The sequence below is a fragment of the Nycticebus coucang genome, chromosome 22, assembly GCF_027406575.1.
Source record: "Nycticebus coucang isolate mNycCou1 chromosome 22, mNycCou1.pri, whole genome shotgun sequence".
NCBI lineage: Eukaryota > Metazoa > Chordata > Mammalia > Primates > Lorisidae > Nycticebus > Nycticebus coucang.
The window spans coordinates 15285380-15301060 of record NC_069801.1 but is presented as its reverse complement, the minus strand read 5'-3'; the positions used below and the strand labels follow the sequence as shown (position 1 = coordinate 15301060).

The 15681-nt window shown below is 55.7% G+C and overlaps 1 protein-coding gene and 1 long non-coding RNA gene across 4 annotated transcripts; one reads left to right on the top strand and one right to left on the bottom strand.

Moving 5' to 3' along the window:
* Positions 1-1390: 1390 nt before the first annotated feature.
* Positions 1391-14969, top strand: SH2D5 (SH2 domain containing 5). Of its 3 annotated transcripts, XM_053576984.1 has the most exons (10): positions 1391-1492; positions 5864-5992; positions 6194-6274; positions 6844-6918; positions 8145-8291; positions 9500-9748; positions 9897-10071; positions 10451-10559; positions 11459-11615; positions 12368-14969. In XM_053576984.1, the coding sequence occupies exons 2-10, from the start codon at positions 5906-5908 to the stop codon at positions 12569-12571; spliced, it is 1284 nt and encodes a 427-aa protein (XP_053432959.1). In that variant the 5' UTR covers positions 1391-1492; positions 5864-5905; the 3' UTR covers positions 12572-14969. The 3 variants fall into 3 exon arrangements, with proteins under 3 accessions (XP_053432959.1, XP_053432958.1, XP_053432957.1); XM_053576983.1 differs by lacking the exon at positions 1391-1492 and having other exon boundaries at positions 5755-5992; positions 8145-8270; XM_053576982.1 differs by lacking the exon at positions 1391-1492 and having other exon boundaries at positions 5755-5992.
* Positions 5635-11587, bottom strand: LOC128575362 (uncharacterized). The gene is made up of 3 exons (XR_008376985.1): positions 11474-11587; positions 7363-7484; positions 5635-5763 (listed from the first exon to the last, which is right to left on the bottom strand). It is a non-coding gene; the product is annotated as an uncharacterized LOC128575362 (long non-coding RNA).
* Positions 14970-15681: the final 712 nt, after the last annotated feature.

The window sequence follows — 15681 nt, the reverse complement described above, 5'->3', positions numbered from 1 at the left end:
TCCTCTGGAAGGGTTTCCAGATGCTCTGAGGAAACAAAGTGAATGTCTAGTATGGCCGTGTGGCCCCTCTGGAACGCCTCCAGGCCCTCAAACCCAGGTGACACTCTGCTGTGCCCACTTTCTAGGGTGCAGCCTTTGCTCCCCTGCTGAGACCTTGTGTCCTGGCTTTTCTGTGGTACGGTTCGTGAGCAGTTGATGGTGTTTTCTTTTTGCAGATTTTGGCTTTAATACACACCAAAGCCTTGCTGTTTATTTTTCTCCATCTACAGGGCGTCTAGGCCTAATGGGAACAAAAGTGCTCTCAGCTCAGGGCTGGAGCTGACACTCTGGCTAGATGCGCTCACCCCTTTCCCCATCTAAGGGGATTTCCGTGTGACCTGAAGGACAGGGTCACAGCCCCTGTGCAGTGATGAGCCTTTATTCCAGACTTTGTGCTGGGCCCTGATCTGGACAGGCTCCGTCAGTCTGGTCAGTCCTGGGATGAGAGCCGCCCAGCGGGAAAGCAGTGAAAAAAAAGGATGCGGGGTGGCGCCTGTGGCTCAGTGAGCAGGGCGCCGGCCCCATATACCGAGGGTGGTGGGTTCGAACCCAGCCCCGGCCAAACTGCAACAACAAAAAAAAAAAAAAATAGCCGGGCCTCGTGGCGAACGCCTGTAGTCCCAGCTACTTGGGAGGCTGAGGCAAGAGAATTGCCTAAGCCCAAGAGCTGGAGATTGCTGTGAGCTGTGACGCTACGGCACTCTACTGAGGGCGACAAAGTGAGACTCTGTCTCTAAAAAAAGAAAGAAAAAGAGTATGCTCCATCACGCGGCTTCCCTAAGAGGCCGGGTCAGAAAGACTATCGCTGAATGCGTACTACGAGTCAGGCTCCGTCTTGCGCGGGGGAATGGAGACCCTTTGGTCCAGTGCCGCTTGGTTTCGACTAAGATGAGAGGGATACCGAGTACGCAGGTAGTCGCAAGGAGTCTGCAGAGAACAGGGAAAAGTGATGGTCCTGGAGGGCTTCTCGGAGGAGGCGAGGCGGCTTGGATCATTGGGAGGAGCTAGCCGGGGAGCGGGAGGGGGCAGAGGATCTCCAGAAGGAGGGACTCAGAAGAGAGACTCCGGGAACCCAGCAGAGCCAGGGTCTCCTGCCCAGCAAGAGGCGCCCTGTGCCTGAGGGGCCCTCACAGCCCCTCGGCCTTTAAGGCGGAGCGTAGGAGCGCGGGCTGGCCTGGGCGGTGCTAGGGCCACTCGCGGCCTCTGATTGGGTGGCGCGGTAGAGCGCTGTGGATTCGGGGACGCCGATTGGTGAGCAAGGCGGGTCACCGGCGCCAGATGATTGGGGTCGGTTCCCTTGGCCACGTGGGCGCCGTGCGGGGTGGGACGGGGAGCGGGGGGCGGTCCCCGGCCGAGAGGCGGGGGCGCCGAGGTGGGAGGGCTGAAACTCGTGGGGCTGAGCCGGGTCGCGGGCCGGAGCTGCAGAGACCCGACTGGAGGCGCCGCGGCTGCGGTGAGTGAGCGCCGGGGAGCCGGGCAGGGGCGAGGGCTCGGTTGAGAGGCGCTGAGGTGCGGGCAGTGAGGTGTACCCTGTCACTCCGCGCCGTCACCCTCTTCTGCGGTCACCTCCGCCATCACCTCCGTACCCTCCTGCGGCGCCCTCTGCCCCAGGTGGGGGCTGTCCGAAAGCCCTGGAGGCGCCCCCCGGGAATGACAGTGACGCGGAGGGTTCCTCTCTTGCTTGGTGGAGCGCTTGGCACCCCAGGCGCTGGCCCCGCTTGATCCTGAAAACAGCACTTTCCTCTCAAATGTCGTCTGTTCCGACAGTCGGTCCTCGACCACACTGTATCAAATCGCACCCCTGAACGCGCACACGCATCTCATATTCACTTCACCCTGCTGTATCCTTCTGCAAATCATTTACCGCCCCTCGACCCCAGCTTGGGTACTCCCAGAGGGCTGTGACTTTTGTCCACTGGCAGCAGTGCCTGGCAGACAACCGGGGCTCGGAAGTAGGCAAAGGAGGAGCAGAGCAATGAACAACCCAGGAGGTGGCTGCTGTAACCATCACCAACCACTTCACAACAGAGGAACGGTGGCCAGAAGTAAAGCCACTTGCCCAAGGTCATATCGGCCAACCTTGTTGGTCCCCCCAGTTCCGTGTTCTTGACCCCGACTGTGGGGTCTCTTCTGCCGTCTCTCCGAGCCGGTGGGCTAGGACAGGTGGAGGTGTGTTGGCCAGTGGGAGCCCCACAGGCCACCTGGCAGGGGAGGCAGCTGGTGAGACCTGAGGTGTTCCCCAGCTGGTAGCTTCCTCTCCTCACCTGTTTGGGGCCCACCAAAGGCTCGCAGTGGACAAGCTGCATATATGGAGGAGGGAAGTCGAGTCTGAGCAGAAGGGCATGGGGTTTCCTTCCCAGATCTCTCACTCATGCTGTGTGATCTTGGGCAAATGATTTCACCTCCCTGATCCACCAGGGTCTGCAGGATGAGGAGGTGGGTCTTCTAGTGACACCACTCTGCTAATGTGCAATGCAGCAGAGGGCCCTCACCAGGCAGGTCAGCTTATCCAGTTCTCTGTCTCTAAGGGGTGGGGGGGACACCTGCAAAAGCTCAGAGGAGCAAGTAGAGATTCAGAAAACCAGGTCTGGTCCAGAATAGGCGTTTGTGCCTGGAATGGGAAAGCAGGTTTGTTTCTAGGGTTAGAGCGAGCCTGGTGCCCTCCCCAGGGAACCACCCCACCCCACCCCACCCCACCCCACTGAAGAGCTGGGCTAACATGCCTGTGCCCTCAGGCTTGGGAGGGAGGAGGAAAAAGGGAGAAACTTCAGGTTTCCAGGGAGGCTAAGGACCAGGGGGAAAGATTAGGTAATAGGGGGAGGGGGCTGGCCACCCAGCCCCCCCCCAGCCAGGATGCTAGAGATCTGGGCGGGAGAAGGCTGCCTTAGATACTGCTGCAGGTGAGTGCAAGTGTGATCGCGTGCACCTCACACTGTCAGTGCCTGAGGATGGGAACTGTGCCATCCTCTCCCTCCTCTCAGCTCCCCTTTATCTGTCTTTTTTTTTTTTTTTTAAGACAGAGTCTCACCATGTCGCCTGCCCTCGGTAAAGTGCTGCTGCCGTGGCGTCACAGCTCACAGCAACCTCTAACTCTTGGACTTAAGCAATTCTCTTGCCTCAGTTCCCAAGTAGCTTGGTACTATAGGCACGGCCACAGTGCCTGGCTATGTTTTTGTTGTAGTTGTCATTGTTGTTTAGCAGGGCCGGGCTGGGTTCGAACCTGCCAGCTCTCATGTACAGGTGCCCTAACCACTGAGTACAGGCTCCGAGCCTATCTGTCTTACTTTTGTCTTCTCTCCCCTCTCTGCTCTGCCTGTGCCTGTTGGGCTCTTTGCTTAGTTATTTCCCTCTCTCCCTGTCATCCTCTCTTTGGTTTTGGTCTCTGCCTCCTCACCCTCCACTGCCTGCCATCAAAGGCGGCTTCCCTGGAACCCCATCTCCTTACTTGAGCCAGGTGTCACGTGGTTTTAGTGCTGGTTGCACATCTAACTTTGCTTTATTTCAACAGACAAGGTACAATAGGTAAAGGATACAATGTGAAAAAAATATTGGGAACAAAAAGTAGAAGGTACTGGCCCAGGACAGCAGGAGGCCAGATAGTTTGAGGTGCAGGAGCCAGGAAGCCCACGGTGGATGGGGCAGCCTTTATTTTTTAGCTTGTCTGTGTGTTACTAGCTGCTCATTGAAAGTAGATCACTGCTGGCCCCTCCACCCTGGGTTTGAAGGTCAGGGGAAGGCAGAGACAGGGGCTCTTGGTGGTGAGAGTGTCAGTTCCTAAGCCCCTCACTCCTTCTCCAAAGGCTCCAATAATGACGGCCAGTTGGAGCACACCAGGGACTCATCCTTTCCTGCCCCCGCCTGCCTGACACCTGCTGTCTCCTGGCTTCCCTCCACCTTGTCCTTCAAGACTAGATGGTCTCCTGGGGATGTGGCCTGGGACAGGGAGAAGGTGAAGGTGGTCAGACCTTGCTGACCTCCGGGCTTTGGGGTCCCTCATACTCCAGCTAGACAGGCTCCTCTGCTCAGTCCCAGCTGCTCACATTACCCTGGGTTTGCAGACTCAGCAGTGGCTCAGAGAGTTCGAGCAGCTTGCTCAGAGTCACACAGGATTTGGACCGAGGACTGTGATCCCATGTCAGCGATTCTTTTTTTTTTTTTTTTTTTTCCATGTCAGCGATTCTAAGTAGGCTGGTGAGAGGGCCTGCCAGGTGGGGGATGAGGCAAGTTTCTAATTGGCCCCAGAAAGGCTGAGTAAGCTGAGTCCTTGGAGACCTCAGGAGAGGCCATCAGTCATTCTTCTTGTGGTCCTCGACCATTGATGCATTTATTCATCATGTATTGAGCACCAGCTATGGTCCTAGATTCTCATGGGAAATAAGGACAAACTTGAAAGACCTCCCCTCATCCCACTCCTCCACTAGTGGATCTGGGAGAAGGGTTCCAGGAAGACCAGAACCCAGCTAGGCTGGGGGGACGTGGGCAATGCTTCTCAGCCACCTCCCAAGGGCAGTTGTCCACCTTTTCCACATCCCGACTTAGCACTGTGCACTGCGTGGTTGAGTTCTGGTTTTCATGATCTGCAAGGAGCTGGGGTCTTTGTAGAAGAACTGGAGTCTGTCTGGGCTAAACGAGCCAGGGGCCTCTGCAGCAGCCCCCCACCCCCCACCCGCTCCATCAGTTCTGGCCATCAGCTTTTAGCCACCTGTCATGGCTCCCCACTGCCCACAGGGCAGAGCCTAAATTCCCTAGTCTGGCATTTAAGTCTGGTCCCAAACTGGATCTGGCTTGATGTTCTGGCGAGGTCTCCCTGGGGGCCCCTACAGCTGCTTCCCTCCCTCTGTACCTTTGCAGACTCTGTTGTCACTGCTGTCACTACCCTCCTCTTTGGTGGTGCCTTCCCAGGCCACCCTCCCTTCCCTTGGGTACTTTGTACAATCTGGTTACAAATCTGTCTCCTGACTGACTTCCATCCCTCAGGGCAGGGATTCAGTACTATGGTCTTCAATATTTGCTGAGTGAATAAGGGCATGAACCTCTGCCCTTAAGATTTTTTTCTTTCTTTCTTTTTTTTTTTTTTGAGAGACAAGTTCTTACTCTGTAACCCAGGCTGGAGTGCAGTGGCATGATCATAGCTCACTGCAGCCTCAAATGCCTGGCCTCAGGCCATCCTCCTGCTTCAACCTCCCAAGTAGCTGGGACTACAGGCACCACCACACCCACCTAGTTTTTGTTTTTAATAATTTGTGGGGGGGGGGAGGGTCTTGCTATGTGGCTCAGCTTGATCTCAAACTCCTGCCTTAAATTATCCTCTGACCCTCCCCCCTCCTCCTAGAACAGCAGTTCTCAACCTGTGGGTCGCGACCCACAGGAACTGTGTTAAAGGGTTGCAGTATTAGGAAGGTTGAGAACCACTGTCCTAGAAAGTACTGGGATTACAAGCATGAGCCACGGGCCACTCTTCAGATCTTGACTCAAACTTCACCTCCATGATCTGCAAGGACCAGAGCGTTCCAGCTTTAATCAACCCCCAACCTAACGTTTCATATTGTCTTCCCTTTATCACCATCTAACATATTATCTATCTCATTATTCAGTTTAATGTCTTTCTCCTCAACAAGAACGCCAGCTCCAGGAGGGCAAGCAGAGATGTCATCGTTTTAGGGGAGACCTGTGTCCCCAGTGTCCAGGACATGTCTGGGCACATAGCAGGTGCTCAGGAAGGATCTGTGAAGTAAATGAATAAGCCGATGAACAAATGAACCATTGGCCTCTGGGGGGTGCTGTGGCCTGCCTGCCTGAAAACCAGCCCTTCTGCCCTTTGCAGCCTTCCCAGTGGCAGACCTGTAAGCTGGGGACCCTGGGGGCCATGCAGAAGGCTGGGGCAGGAGGCCGCAGGGCCTCTGATTGTGGGCCAGCCCCTCTTCGGCCCAGGTGCATCACCAAGTTTGCCCAGGTGGGTGGAGTGGTCTTTGAGTGGCAGGCCCTGGGGGTGGGGAGGAGCTGAGGGACAAAGACCTATTTCCAGGTCTTTCTTCCCTGGCCCATGTGTGGGACTGTGTATGTGCAGGAGGGAGGGCACTTCTGCTGGGAAAGCCCAGCAGAGTGTGTCTGGGGTCCTGACTCCCTGTCCTTCCTCCCACTCCCTGCCGAGCAGTATGTGGGCTCTTTCCCTGTGGATGACCTGGACACACAAGAGAGCGTGTGGCTGGTGCAGCAGCAGCTGTGGGCACTGAAGGTGAGTGGGCCGGGGGCTTGGAGGGCACTTCCCTGGGAGAGACCCAAGCCTTGGAATGACCCCACCAGACCTGATTTACCCCTTGCCCCAGTTATAGAGGTGGGGCTAGGGAGGGGCAGGACCAAAGGCCCTCTGAGGGGTGAGCCGGGTCAGGATGCAAACTCTGGCTCCTAGAGCACTGTCCCTCATGCCAGGGACTCCCTTCCTCTGGGCTGTCCATGACCTGTGCCCCACAGTTGGAAGCACAGATGGGAAACTCAGGAGATCATCATCACATGGCCCTCCATGGCCCTGGCTGGGGAATGTTCTGCCAGGAGCCATCCCACTTCCCTGGCTCCTGAAGGCTTCACTGTCCAGGGCTTAGTTCCTGAGCCTGAGTCTCTCATCCCTACCAGCCCTTAGTGCAGTGACCTTAGTGCAGTGACCTTCCTATGCTGTGACCCTTTAATATAGTTCCTGTGGGACATAACAGTTGAGAACTGCTGCCTTAGTGGATGGTACTGAGGCTGGGAAGGCCAGAACAAAGCTTGGGTGGTAACACCTGCCCCCACCAACTCTCTTCCCCCTAGGATTGTCAACGTCGCCGGGCCGTCATCCTGAAATTCAGCCTTCAGGGAATCAAGATCTACAGCGGGGAGGGTGAGGTAGGAGCCCATGTGGGTGCAGGTGAGGACTGAGCAGGGCCAAGTGGCTTCTCCCTTAGGCCCTGCTCATCACCCCAGTCCCACCCTGAGCTTCCCTTTGGGCACCCAGGCATACCAGTCTGCTCTGGACCTTTGAACTTTCTCTCTCCAAGGACCCTTGTCCCAGAGCAGGCAACAGTTTCTTACTCTCGGGCCCTCCAAAATCAGCTCCTGGCCTGAGCATCAAAAACTTCCAGCCATGTGAGGTTTTGGAAGGTCTCCTGCCCAGCCTCAGATGGACCGCCTCTCAACAGCAATAGCAGGGGCCAGACTTGGACTGGAGGCAGGTTGAGAGCCCCTGCCTGGCCACCCTGCCCCTCATCCATGCTTCTCTTATGCAGACCAGCTGTGGGTGTGTGCTAACTGGGTGCCAGCCTGCACTCCTCCACTGTGGGTGTCACTCACCTAAGACTGCAGTGCACACAGTATCTTAAAGCTGGATATTGCCGGCGGTGCCTGTGGCTCAGTGAGGAGGGCGCCGGCCCCATATGCTGAGGGTGGTGGGTTCAAACCCAGTCCTGGCCAAACTGCAACAACAACAACAAAAAAAAAATAGACGGGCATTGTGGCGGGCGCCTGTAGTCCCAGCTGCTCGGGAGGCTGAGGCAAGAGAATCGTGTAAGCCCAAGAGTTAGAGGTTGCTGTGAGCCGTGTGATGCCACGGCACTCTACCCGAGGGCCGTACAGTGAGACTCTGTCTCTACAAAAAAAAACTGGATATTGCAGGGCCTTGGGGTCAGGTTTGTGCCACTTGGTTGAGGTCCCACTGACTCCCATCAGTAGCCTCATCAGAGAGACATGGGTATTGTCCCCACTTGGCACATGTCACAACAAAAGGTCAGAGGACTGTACTGCCCAAGATACATGGAGAATAAGTGGTAGAGCCTATATTCAAAGCCCAATCACCTGACTCAAGACCTGGCATGTAATCCTGGTGCCTGCCACTGCCTTGCTAGGGACCCCAACAGAATGTGCCCACTCTGCTCTCCATCCCCTAGCTTGGGGGTATGATCCTGAGCCCGGGGTCATGTGCAGTATGAGCGTTGGGGACTGGGCAGGCCAGGAGGAATGGAGGCATTCCTCCCCTAGGAGCAGGGTGGCCCTCAGCTGGGTGTGCAGGCTGAAGAGCAGGTGTGGGCCAGGCGCTGCAGGCCAGGTGCTGGTCTGAGGGCCGCTGCTGCCCGCAGGTGCTCCTGATGGCACATGCCCTGAGGCGCATGCTCTACTCCACCTGGTGCCCTGCCGACTGCCAGTTTGCCTTCATTGCCCGAAACCCGCGGAGCCCACCCAGCAAGCTCTTCTGCCACCTGTTTGTGAGCAGCCAGCCTGGAGAGGTGTCTAGGGCCCAGGGCAGGGTGACCACAACTGAGGCTGGGTGGGGGTGTGCTGGACATCAGGACAAGTTCTGAGGAGACAGGCCTTTGAGGGTTGAGCCGAAGCAGCCTGAGCCCCCCACCAGGCATGTGCCCCTGGCCACACTGGCTCTTTCTGCAGTTCTGTGCACTCTACAAAGCAAGTCAATGGCCTCAGAGTTCCCTGGTTACCAGAGGGGGGAACCTGGCCCTGCACTTAGAAACTAGGGCCTCTGCAATGCCCCTGCCCTTCTCATCTTGGCAGATTCTGACTTACCCTTCAAGGCTCAGCCTACACGCCTGTGAACCCCACCTTGACTCCTCGGGATTCACTCTCTCTAGGGTCCAGTCTATGAACCGAACTCCATCATCAGTCTGTCCCAATTATAGACACCTGGGGTCTGTGAGAGCAGAGCCTGGGTCCAGGTCTTGAGATATGCCAGTGCTTGGCCTTGTGTTGTTTGGTGGGGGCGAGGGGGTGGGCAGGTAGATTGAGAAGTCAAAACCAGTTTGACCGTCATGAATGGCAGAGCTGTGGCAGCCAAACGTCTGGCAAACAGAGGCTAGCTTTGGTTCCATCCAGTAAGCGTTTGTTGTCACCCTGCATGTCAAGCCCTGCGCTGGACACTGGGGTGACAGGTGGCTAAGACATGGCTCTGAATCTTCTGAAGCCCAAGGATGTAACATGTTTGGGTGTAGATGGTGTGTGTGGCAGGTAGAATGTGCTAGGCCTGTGTGGGAGTTTTCTGTGCTTCACTAACTCCTCACAGGGAGGTGTGGATGAAGAAAATAAGGCTCAGAAAGTGCCATGCTCTGCCCCAGGTCACACAGCAGCTCCTAAGTGACAGAGCCAGGATTGGAGCCCAGGTTCCAACTGCAGGGCCTGGGCTCTCAGCCATTCCTCTAAGAGGCACGGACTGACTATGCACAGGGTGGGAGTGGGAAACCCAGGGTGGTAGCCCGTGGTTAGATTCTCTGCTCCAAGCAGGATGCCTGGCAGAAGGTAGGTGCTCAATAAGGAAGCTGGCAGGGGAGGCTACTTTTGAGGGATAAGTAGTTTTCCCAGGAAGAGTGGGGAAGAGCATTTGAAGCCAAGGGGTTGCATGTGTCCATGGTGATGGGTTGGCGGGGCTGGTGCCTGTGGGGCTCCCTGGAAGAGCTCCTCCAGCTGAGCCCACCTCTCCTCCCAGGTCCACATCCTGCACCTGCTACTCTGCCGCTCCTTCCAGCTTGCTTACCTCTTGCAGCACCCTGAGGAGAGGGCACAGCCTGAGGCCTGCCCTAGGCCTTCAGGGGATGTGCCCCAGAAGCCACTGTCCAGTCCTGGAGGCCCCTGTGGCCTGGTGCGGGAGCCCTTCAACCGTGATCAGCTCTCACAAAATGTCCATGCACTGGTCTCCTTAAGGCGGCTGCCAGCAGAGGGGCCATTGGGCAGTGGGGTATGCAGCACCCCAGCCAGGGAGTGGGCAGTGGACAAGGATGTGGCCTTGGGGGTCACATTGGGAGGATGGGTTTCAGGGGGCATCACCTGGACTGACATGGCTGGGCCTGAGTCTGCCTGACTGTGGATTCCTCTTGGTGCCTTAGAAGGAGCTACTAGAGTCAGAAGGCCGTGGGGGCACCCGCCATGCCCGCCTGGGGAATCCCTACTGCTCACCCACACTGGTGCGCAAGAAGGCCATTCGAAGCAAGGTGATCCGCTCAGGGGCCTACCGAGGCTGTACCTACGAGACTCAGCTGCAGCTGTCGGCGCGGGAGGCCTGTGAGTTGTAGGAGCACGTCTGCTGCATGTGCACTGGGGCACATGCCTGTGTGCTTCTGAGAGGGTCGTAGAGGGTGGGCTGAGTGTACATTCCTGTGAGGCTGTGGCTGTGCCTCTGCCATGGATGTCTGTGTGTGTTTGTGTGTGTGTGCGCGCATCTGGGTCTGTGTACCCAAGGGTTTGCACAGGTGGCTGCAGATACAGTTGTGTGTGGGCTGTAACTGGTGAGTGGGAGGCCCATGGGTGTGAGTGCCTGTCGGGCAGGGCTGGAGGCTGGTAAGGAGACAAACTTGGGGCTGCTGGGGCCTGTGACCATAGGGAAGGCTGGGCATGGAAGAGTTTGGCCTCTCTCCCTCTAACCCCTGGGTGATCTCCATAGTTCCTGCTTCATGGGAGGCATGGCCCCGGGGTCCTGGTGGCCCCTCGTGCCTGGTGGAGAGTGATGGCAGCCTGACAGAAAACGTCTGGGCCTTTGCTGGCGTCTCCAGGTAGAAGAGACTGGCCTGATGCCAGCCCCTTGGGGTAGGCAGAGAAATGGGCTGTGGGCTTCCCCAGGGCCCTGAGGGGCAGAGCACTCCCAAGCTCTGCGTCTCAATCCCAGGACTCCACCTCCCCAGCCCTCAGTTTTCTCAGATGTAAAGTGGGGAATCAAAGGACCTTTGTGGCAAGGTTATGAGAGGATCAAATGAGATAATTCAGGCAGAGCTCTCAGCCCCTGGCCTGTAGTAGGGTGGTATCTCCCTGCAAGTCCTACAGCTCTTTAAACCTGTCTCCTGGTAGGGCCTTGAAGTTGTGAACAATTAGGGGGGACTCTGTGGGTTTGTTTCTTGCTTGATTTTTGAGACAGAGTCTTGCTTTGTCACCTGGGCTAGAGGGCAGCGGCATCATAGCTCACAGCAACCTCAAGTTCTTGGGTTCAAGTGACCCTCCTGCCTCAGCCTCCCAAGTAGCTGAGACTATAGGTGCTCACCACAATGCCTAATTTTTTTTCTTCTATTTTAATAGAGACAGGGTCTTGCTCTTGCTCAGGCTGGTCTCAAACTCCTGAGCTCAGGGATCCTCGCACCTCGGCCTCCCAGAGTGCTAGGATTACAGACGTGAGGGGCTTTTTTTGTTTAGAGACAGAATCTTGCTCTGTCTCCCATGCTTAAGTGCAGTGGCACCTTGGAGCTCACAGCAGCCTCCAACTCCTGGGATCAAGTGATTACACCCTGCGGGGCCAAAGGGTTGGGATTACAGGTGTGAGCCACCGCACCTGGTGAGCACTGTGCTTTTAAGGGCATTTAATCCTCCGGGTGCCTGGGTGCCCGTTATGCCCATTGCTCAGGGAGGAACCTAAGGCTGAGCTCTGAGGTGCTGCCTTCAGCCACCCGCCTTGTGCTCCCAGGCCCTGTGCTCTCACCCTGCTGCGGAGAGACGTGCTCGGGGCCTTCCTGCTGTGGCCGGAGGGCGCCAGTGGCCAGTGGTGCCTTTCGGTACGCACACAGTGTGGCGTGGTACCCCACCAGGTCTTCCGGAATCACCTGGGCCGCTACTGCATGGAGGTGAGTGTGCGACAGAACTGGCCCTGGCCCCGCCCCTATCGCTGGCTCCACCCGGTGCCCTTCATGCCCCGCCCTTTTCTCACTGCTGTAAGTTGCCCCCATCCCGCCCTCCCATTGGTTCCCCCTGACCCGCCCCTAGCCATTCTTCCTCCTCCACTGCCCTAATTGGCCCTGCTAGCCCACTCAGCCCCGCTTCTGCTGGCTCCGCCCTAACCTAAAGACTCAGAAAATGAGGGAGGCGCCTGGTTCCTAAAGGACCCCCATCAAAGGGGCATTTCAGAAGATACAGCTAATAGAGTCTTGGGCCAGAGTCAAGTCTCACATCCCTATGGGAATCCTGGCATTTAAGTCCTGTTCTCCCACACTCTTGCCCATTTTAGCAGCGGAGGAAACTGACTCAGAGAGGCCAGGGGCTTGTCTAAGCTCACACAGCCTGAGTCTTGTTTTGTTTTGTTTTTTCCCCCTCTGAGTCTTTGTTCTGGAATTTTGTCCTGCCCTGGGGTTTCCAGAGACTGGGAGGAGGTGGCAGGGCTTTTTTCGCGTGTACCCATACTTCCAAGCTGAATGTCTCAGTCCTGCCCAGGCTGGGAAGGGAAGGAAAGGAAATGGAGACAAGTGTTATGACAGCACATGTGACTGCTCTAAGCTCTATGTCCCGCTCTAAAATGGCAAACTCCTGTGGGAGGGGGTGGCTGGTGCCTGGTATGAGCTATAGAGAAGGGGGCTGGAGCTGAAGCCCTTTCCTCACCTAGCACCTGCCAGCAGAGTTCCCCAGCCTGGAGGCCCTGGTGGAGAACCACGCTGTGACTGAACGCAGCCTCTTCTGCCCTCTGGATATGGGCCGCCTGAACCCCACCTATGAGGAGCAGGACTGTGGGCCTGATGGCAGGCCACCCCGAACTCTCCGGCCCCTCGGCCATGCCAAGTCTGAGGCAGAACTTCAGGGCCTGGGCTAGGAGGCCAGGGCCCACTCCCATAGGCCCTGACCTGCCCTGGCCCTCAGCAGCCTCTGCCCTTCTCACACCCTACTGGTCACCAGTGCCATTCAGTCGCCCTGCCCCTGGGATCAGTCTTCCATCGCTTCACTGCCTGTGGGAGGGGAGCCCTGAGCTTGGGGATCACCAGTAGCTTCTCACAGAGCACGTGGCCCCCTGAGATTCCAGGAGGAGCAGGCTTCCAATTACTTGCTGGGTGACTTTAGATGCTTGTCATTTCTGGACCACTTTACTCCTAGGGTGGGAGCTTGTTGTGATGAAGGTGCAGCCCTCTCCTGAGGAGGCCAGGCCTTGTGTCCTGGCTGGGAGTCTCCAGGGAGCTCCTGACAGAGGAAACCTGACAAGTGAGAGAGAAGGGCTGGGGGAGGCAGGAGTGAGTGCCATAGACCTGGGGGTGAGCCACCCTCTCTGTGAGAGAGCAGGGGTGACTCTGTGGAGCGAGTGGGCATGGAGGCTGGGCTGAGCCACATCCTGGCAGACAGAGAACACCCTGTTTCTCCCATGCATCTGAAGGTGAAGGAGTCTCACCTTGAGCTCTAGGCAATGGGGGGTTAGGAAGGTACAGAACGGGTAGGAGGGACGAAGAGTTGTGCCACCCAAAGCCCATGCACAGGTGGATACCTGTGTGCAAAAAGGGATGTGGATCAGCAGACAAGGCAGAGTCTCAGTGTGTTGCTCAGAAAGACTGGTTGTCTGTACTCAAGATCATAGCGCTGTGATTCCTACTTTCTCAGAGGGATGCCCCAGGCTCACCCCTTCCCTGCACCCTGTAAGAGTCACCAAGACACTCCCCACCTCATTTCCTTTATCCATGTGCAGGGAGCCCAGACTTAGTGGGGTGACTAGGCCCTGCCCAAATCTCTCACAACTGCAGGCCATTTGGTGGTTGCCTTGGGAAGCTGCCTAAACATGGTCTTGACCACTGCTTTCAGGGGTCACCTCATCTCACCAGGCCAGCCCCAGTGGCGATAGGGCCAGAGCAGAACCATCCAAAGGTAGAACTGACGTGGGCCTTGCTGGAGGGGCTTGGCCTCAGGGGGCCAGGGGAGATCCGTGGAAATTATTCTAGTCTCTAGTCTCTTGTCAGGTCGGTGACTGACAAAGGTGTTCCTCTTTGTAAGAAATCTTGACAAGACAAATAGGAATCTACAAAATAGAGTTACAGAACAAGTTCATTTTGGAAGAACTTGCTGAGGCAGAGGGCTGCCTTCTTCCCCATCTGAGAGAGGGAGAAGCAGTTCAGTGCCTTGAAGGGGAGAGATTTCTGACTCCTAGAAGGAAGAGGGCAGTCCTTACAGAGCAGAAAGAACGGAGGCTAACCTGCAGGGTGAGAAGCCTCCCTGAGGCTTAGGCCTGGTGTTCCCAGCTGCCATCTTCTAGCTGGGACAGGATATTGACTCAAGACCTTCTCACTTTCTCACAAGTCACTAAGATAATCCTGTTGCAGGGGACAGAGACAGAAGAAGGCTTTCCTTCAGGGCTCCTTTCATGAGAAACCCAACACTGGTCAGATATTGAATGAGAGTGAAGCTGGGGCTCCACTGCACAGACCTCTCCCCAGAATCTGTCCTTTTCTTGGGCAAAGCCCTGGTCCCTAGTGGGAGATACCAACATCATTCCCTTGGGAAAGAGAAGGGTTTAGTGATATCCCGTGGCTGGGATTACAGTGCCAGATGTGTGCATGTAAGAAGATGTGGTAATTGGCCTAGACTGAGGCCAAGGCTCACTTCTGTGAGGGAAGGGTTTTATATGAATTATCTGTGTGGAGGTACCAGGGAATGTCCACACTGAAGAGACCAGCCTTCCCAAGTACTTTAACATTCCTTTAGACAGCATTTATTGATCATGTGTTACAAACAGGGTGAGGTTTTGGCCCGTGTTTGTGGCCTCCTTAATATCTTAAGCAGAGACCACAGTTTTTTCTTTGTCTCAACGCACCACCTCCATAGCCCATCTCTCCTTACTGTGTGGATGTAAAACAAATAAAATTCATTTCTTCAGATTGGCACAGAATTTTCTTTCCTTTGAAAGGCAAGGTCTTTATGCAGTTTGCCTGCTTTGTTCTATTTTGCCAAACATACCTTCAGCTGTAATCACATGGCAGGTGAACCAGAGATCCTGACCTCAAGGGCTCAACATGTCCTGAAGGATTGGCTGGGTAGATTTACTCAAATCATGTTTCGTCTTCTGCTATAAATGTCAGTGAATATTTCCTATAGGAAAAAATAAACTTGAGTCCTGCTTCTCCAACATGCCACAGGACCTTTGCACAGCCCACACAGCTTTCATTGTACTCCTCCTCCCCTCCCTTCACCTTGTTAACTCTTCCACCATCATATTGCAGCTCTGATCAGCCTCAGGATGCTTGCCCCCACACCCCTAGGCTAAGTGAAGTTCTCCTTTTAGATGTGCCATGGAACTGATTCTTCAGTTTGTAACCTTATTTATGGGATTTCGTTGGTAGGATTTTTGTTTCCAATGTCTGTCTCTGCTGCTAGACTATGGGCTTCAGGAGGGCTGTCTCCCCAGCATCCGTTGCAGGACCTGGCACATAGCTGATACTGTGTTCTTATGCAAGGAGGAAGCTAGAGGTGTGACAGAACCCCTCTTCCGGCTTGGGGGCTTGTGCTAGGGGGATAAGCCAGATGATCTCTCCAGTTGAAAGCCTTTTTTTTTTTTTTTTTAAGACATGGAATCTTGCTATGTTGCCCTGGGTGGACTAGAACTTCTGGGTTCAAGTGATCCTTCCACCTCAGCCAACCATGTTGCTGGGACTATAAGCGTGCACCACTGTGCCAGGCTCCAGCCAAAAGACTCCTAAAGTTTTGTTTGTTTAAAATCTTGAGTTTTTTTAGGTGGCGCCTGTGGCTCAAGGAGTAGGGCGCCGGTCCCATATGCGGAGGTGGCGGGTTCAAACCTAGCCCCGGCCAAAAACCACAAAAAAAAAAAAAAAAATCTCGAGTTTTAGCAGACACAAGAGTGCTATCAGGAGAAGCTTTGCCCTGCCCAAGGCTGTGGGTCCTGGGAAGCCTTCTCCTGAGTCAGTAAAGGGGTGCGGATAAAGGACAGCA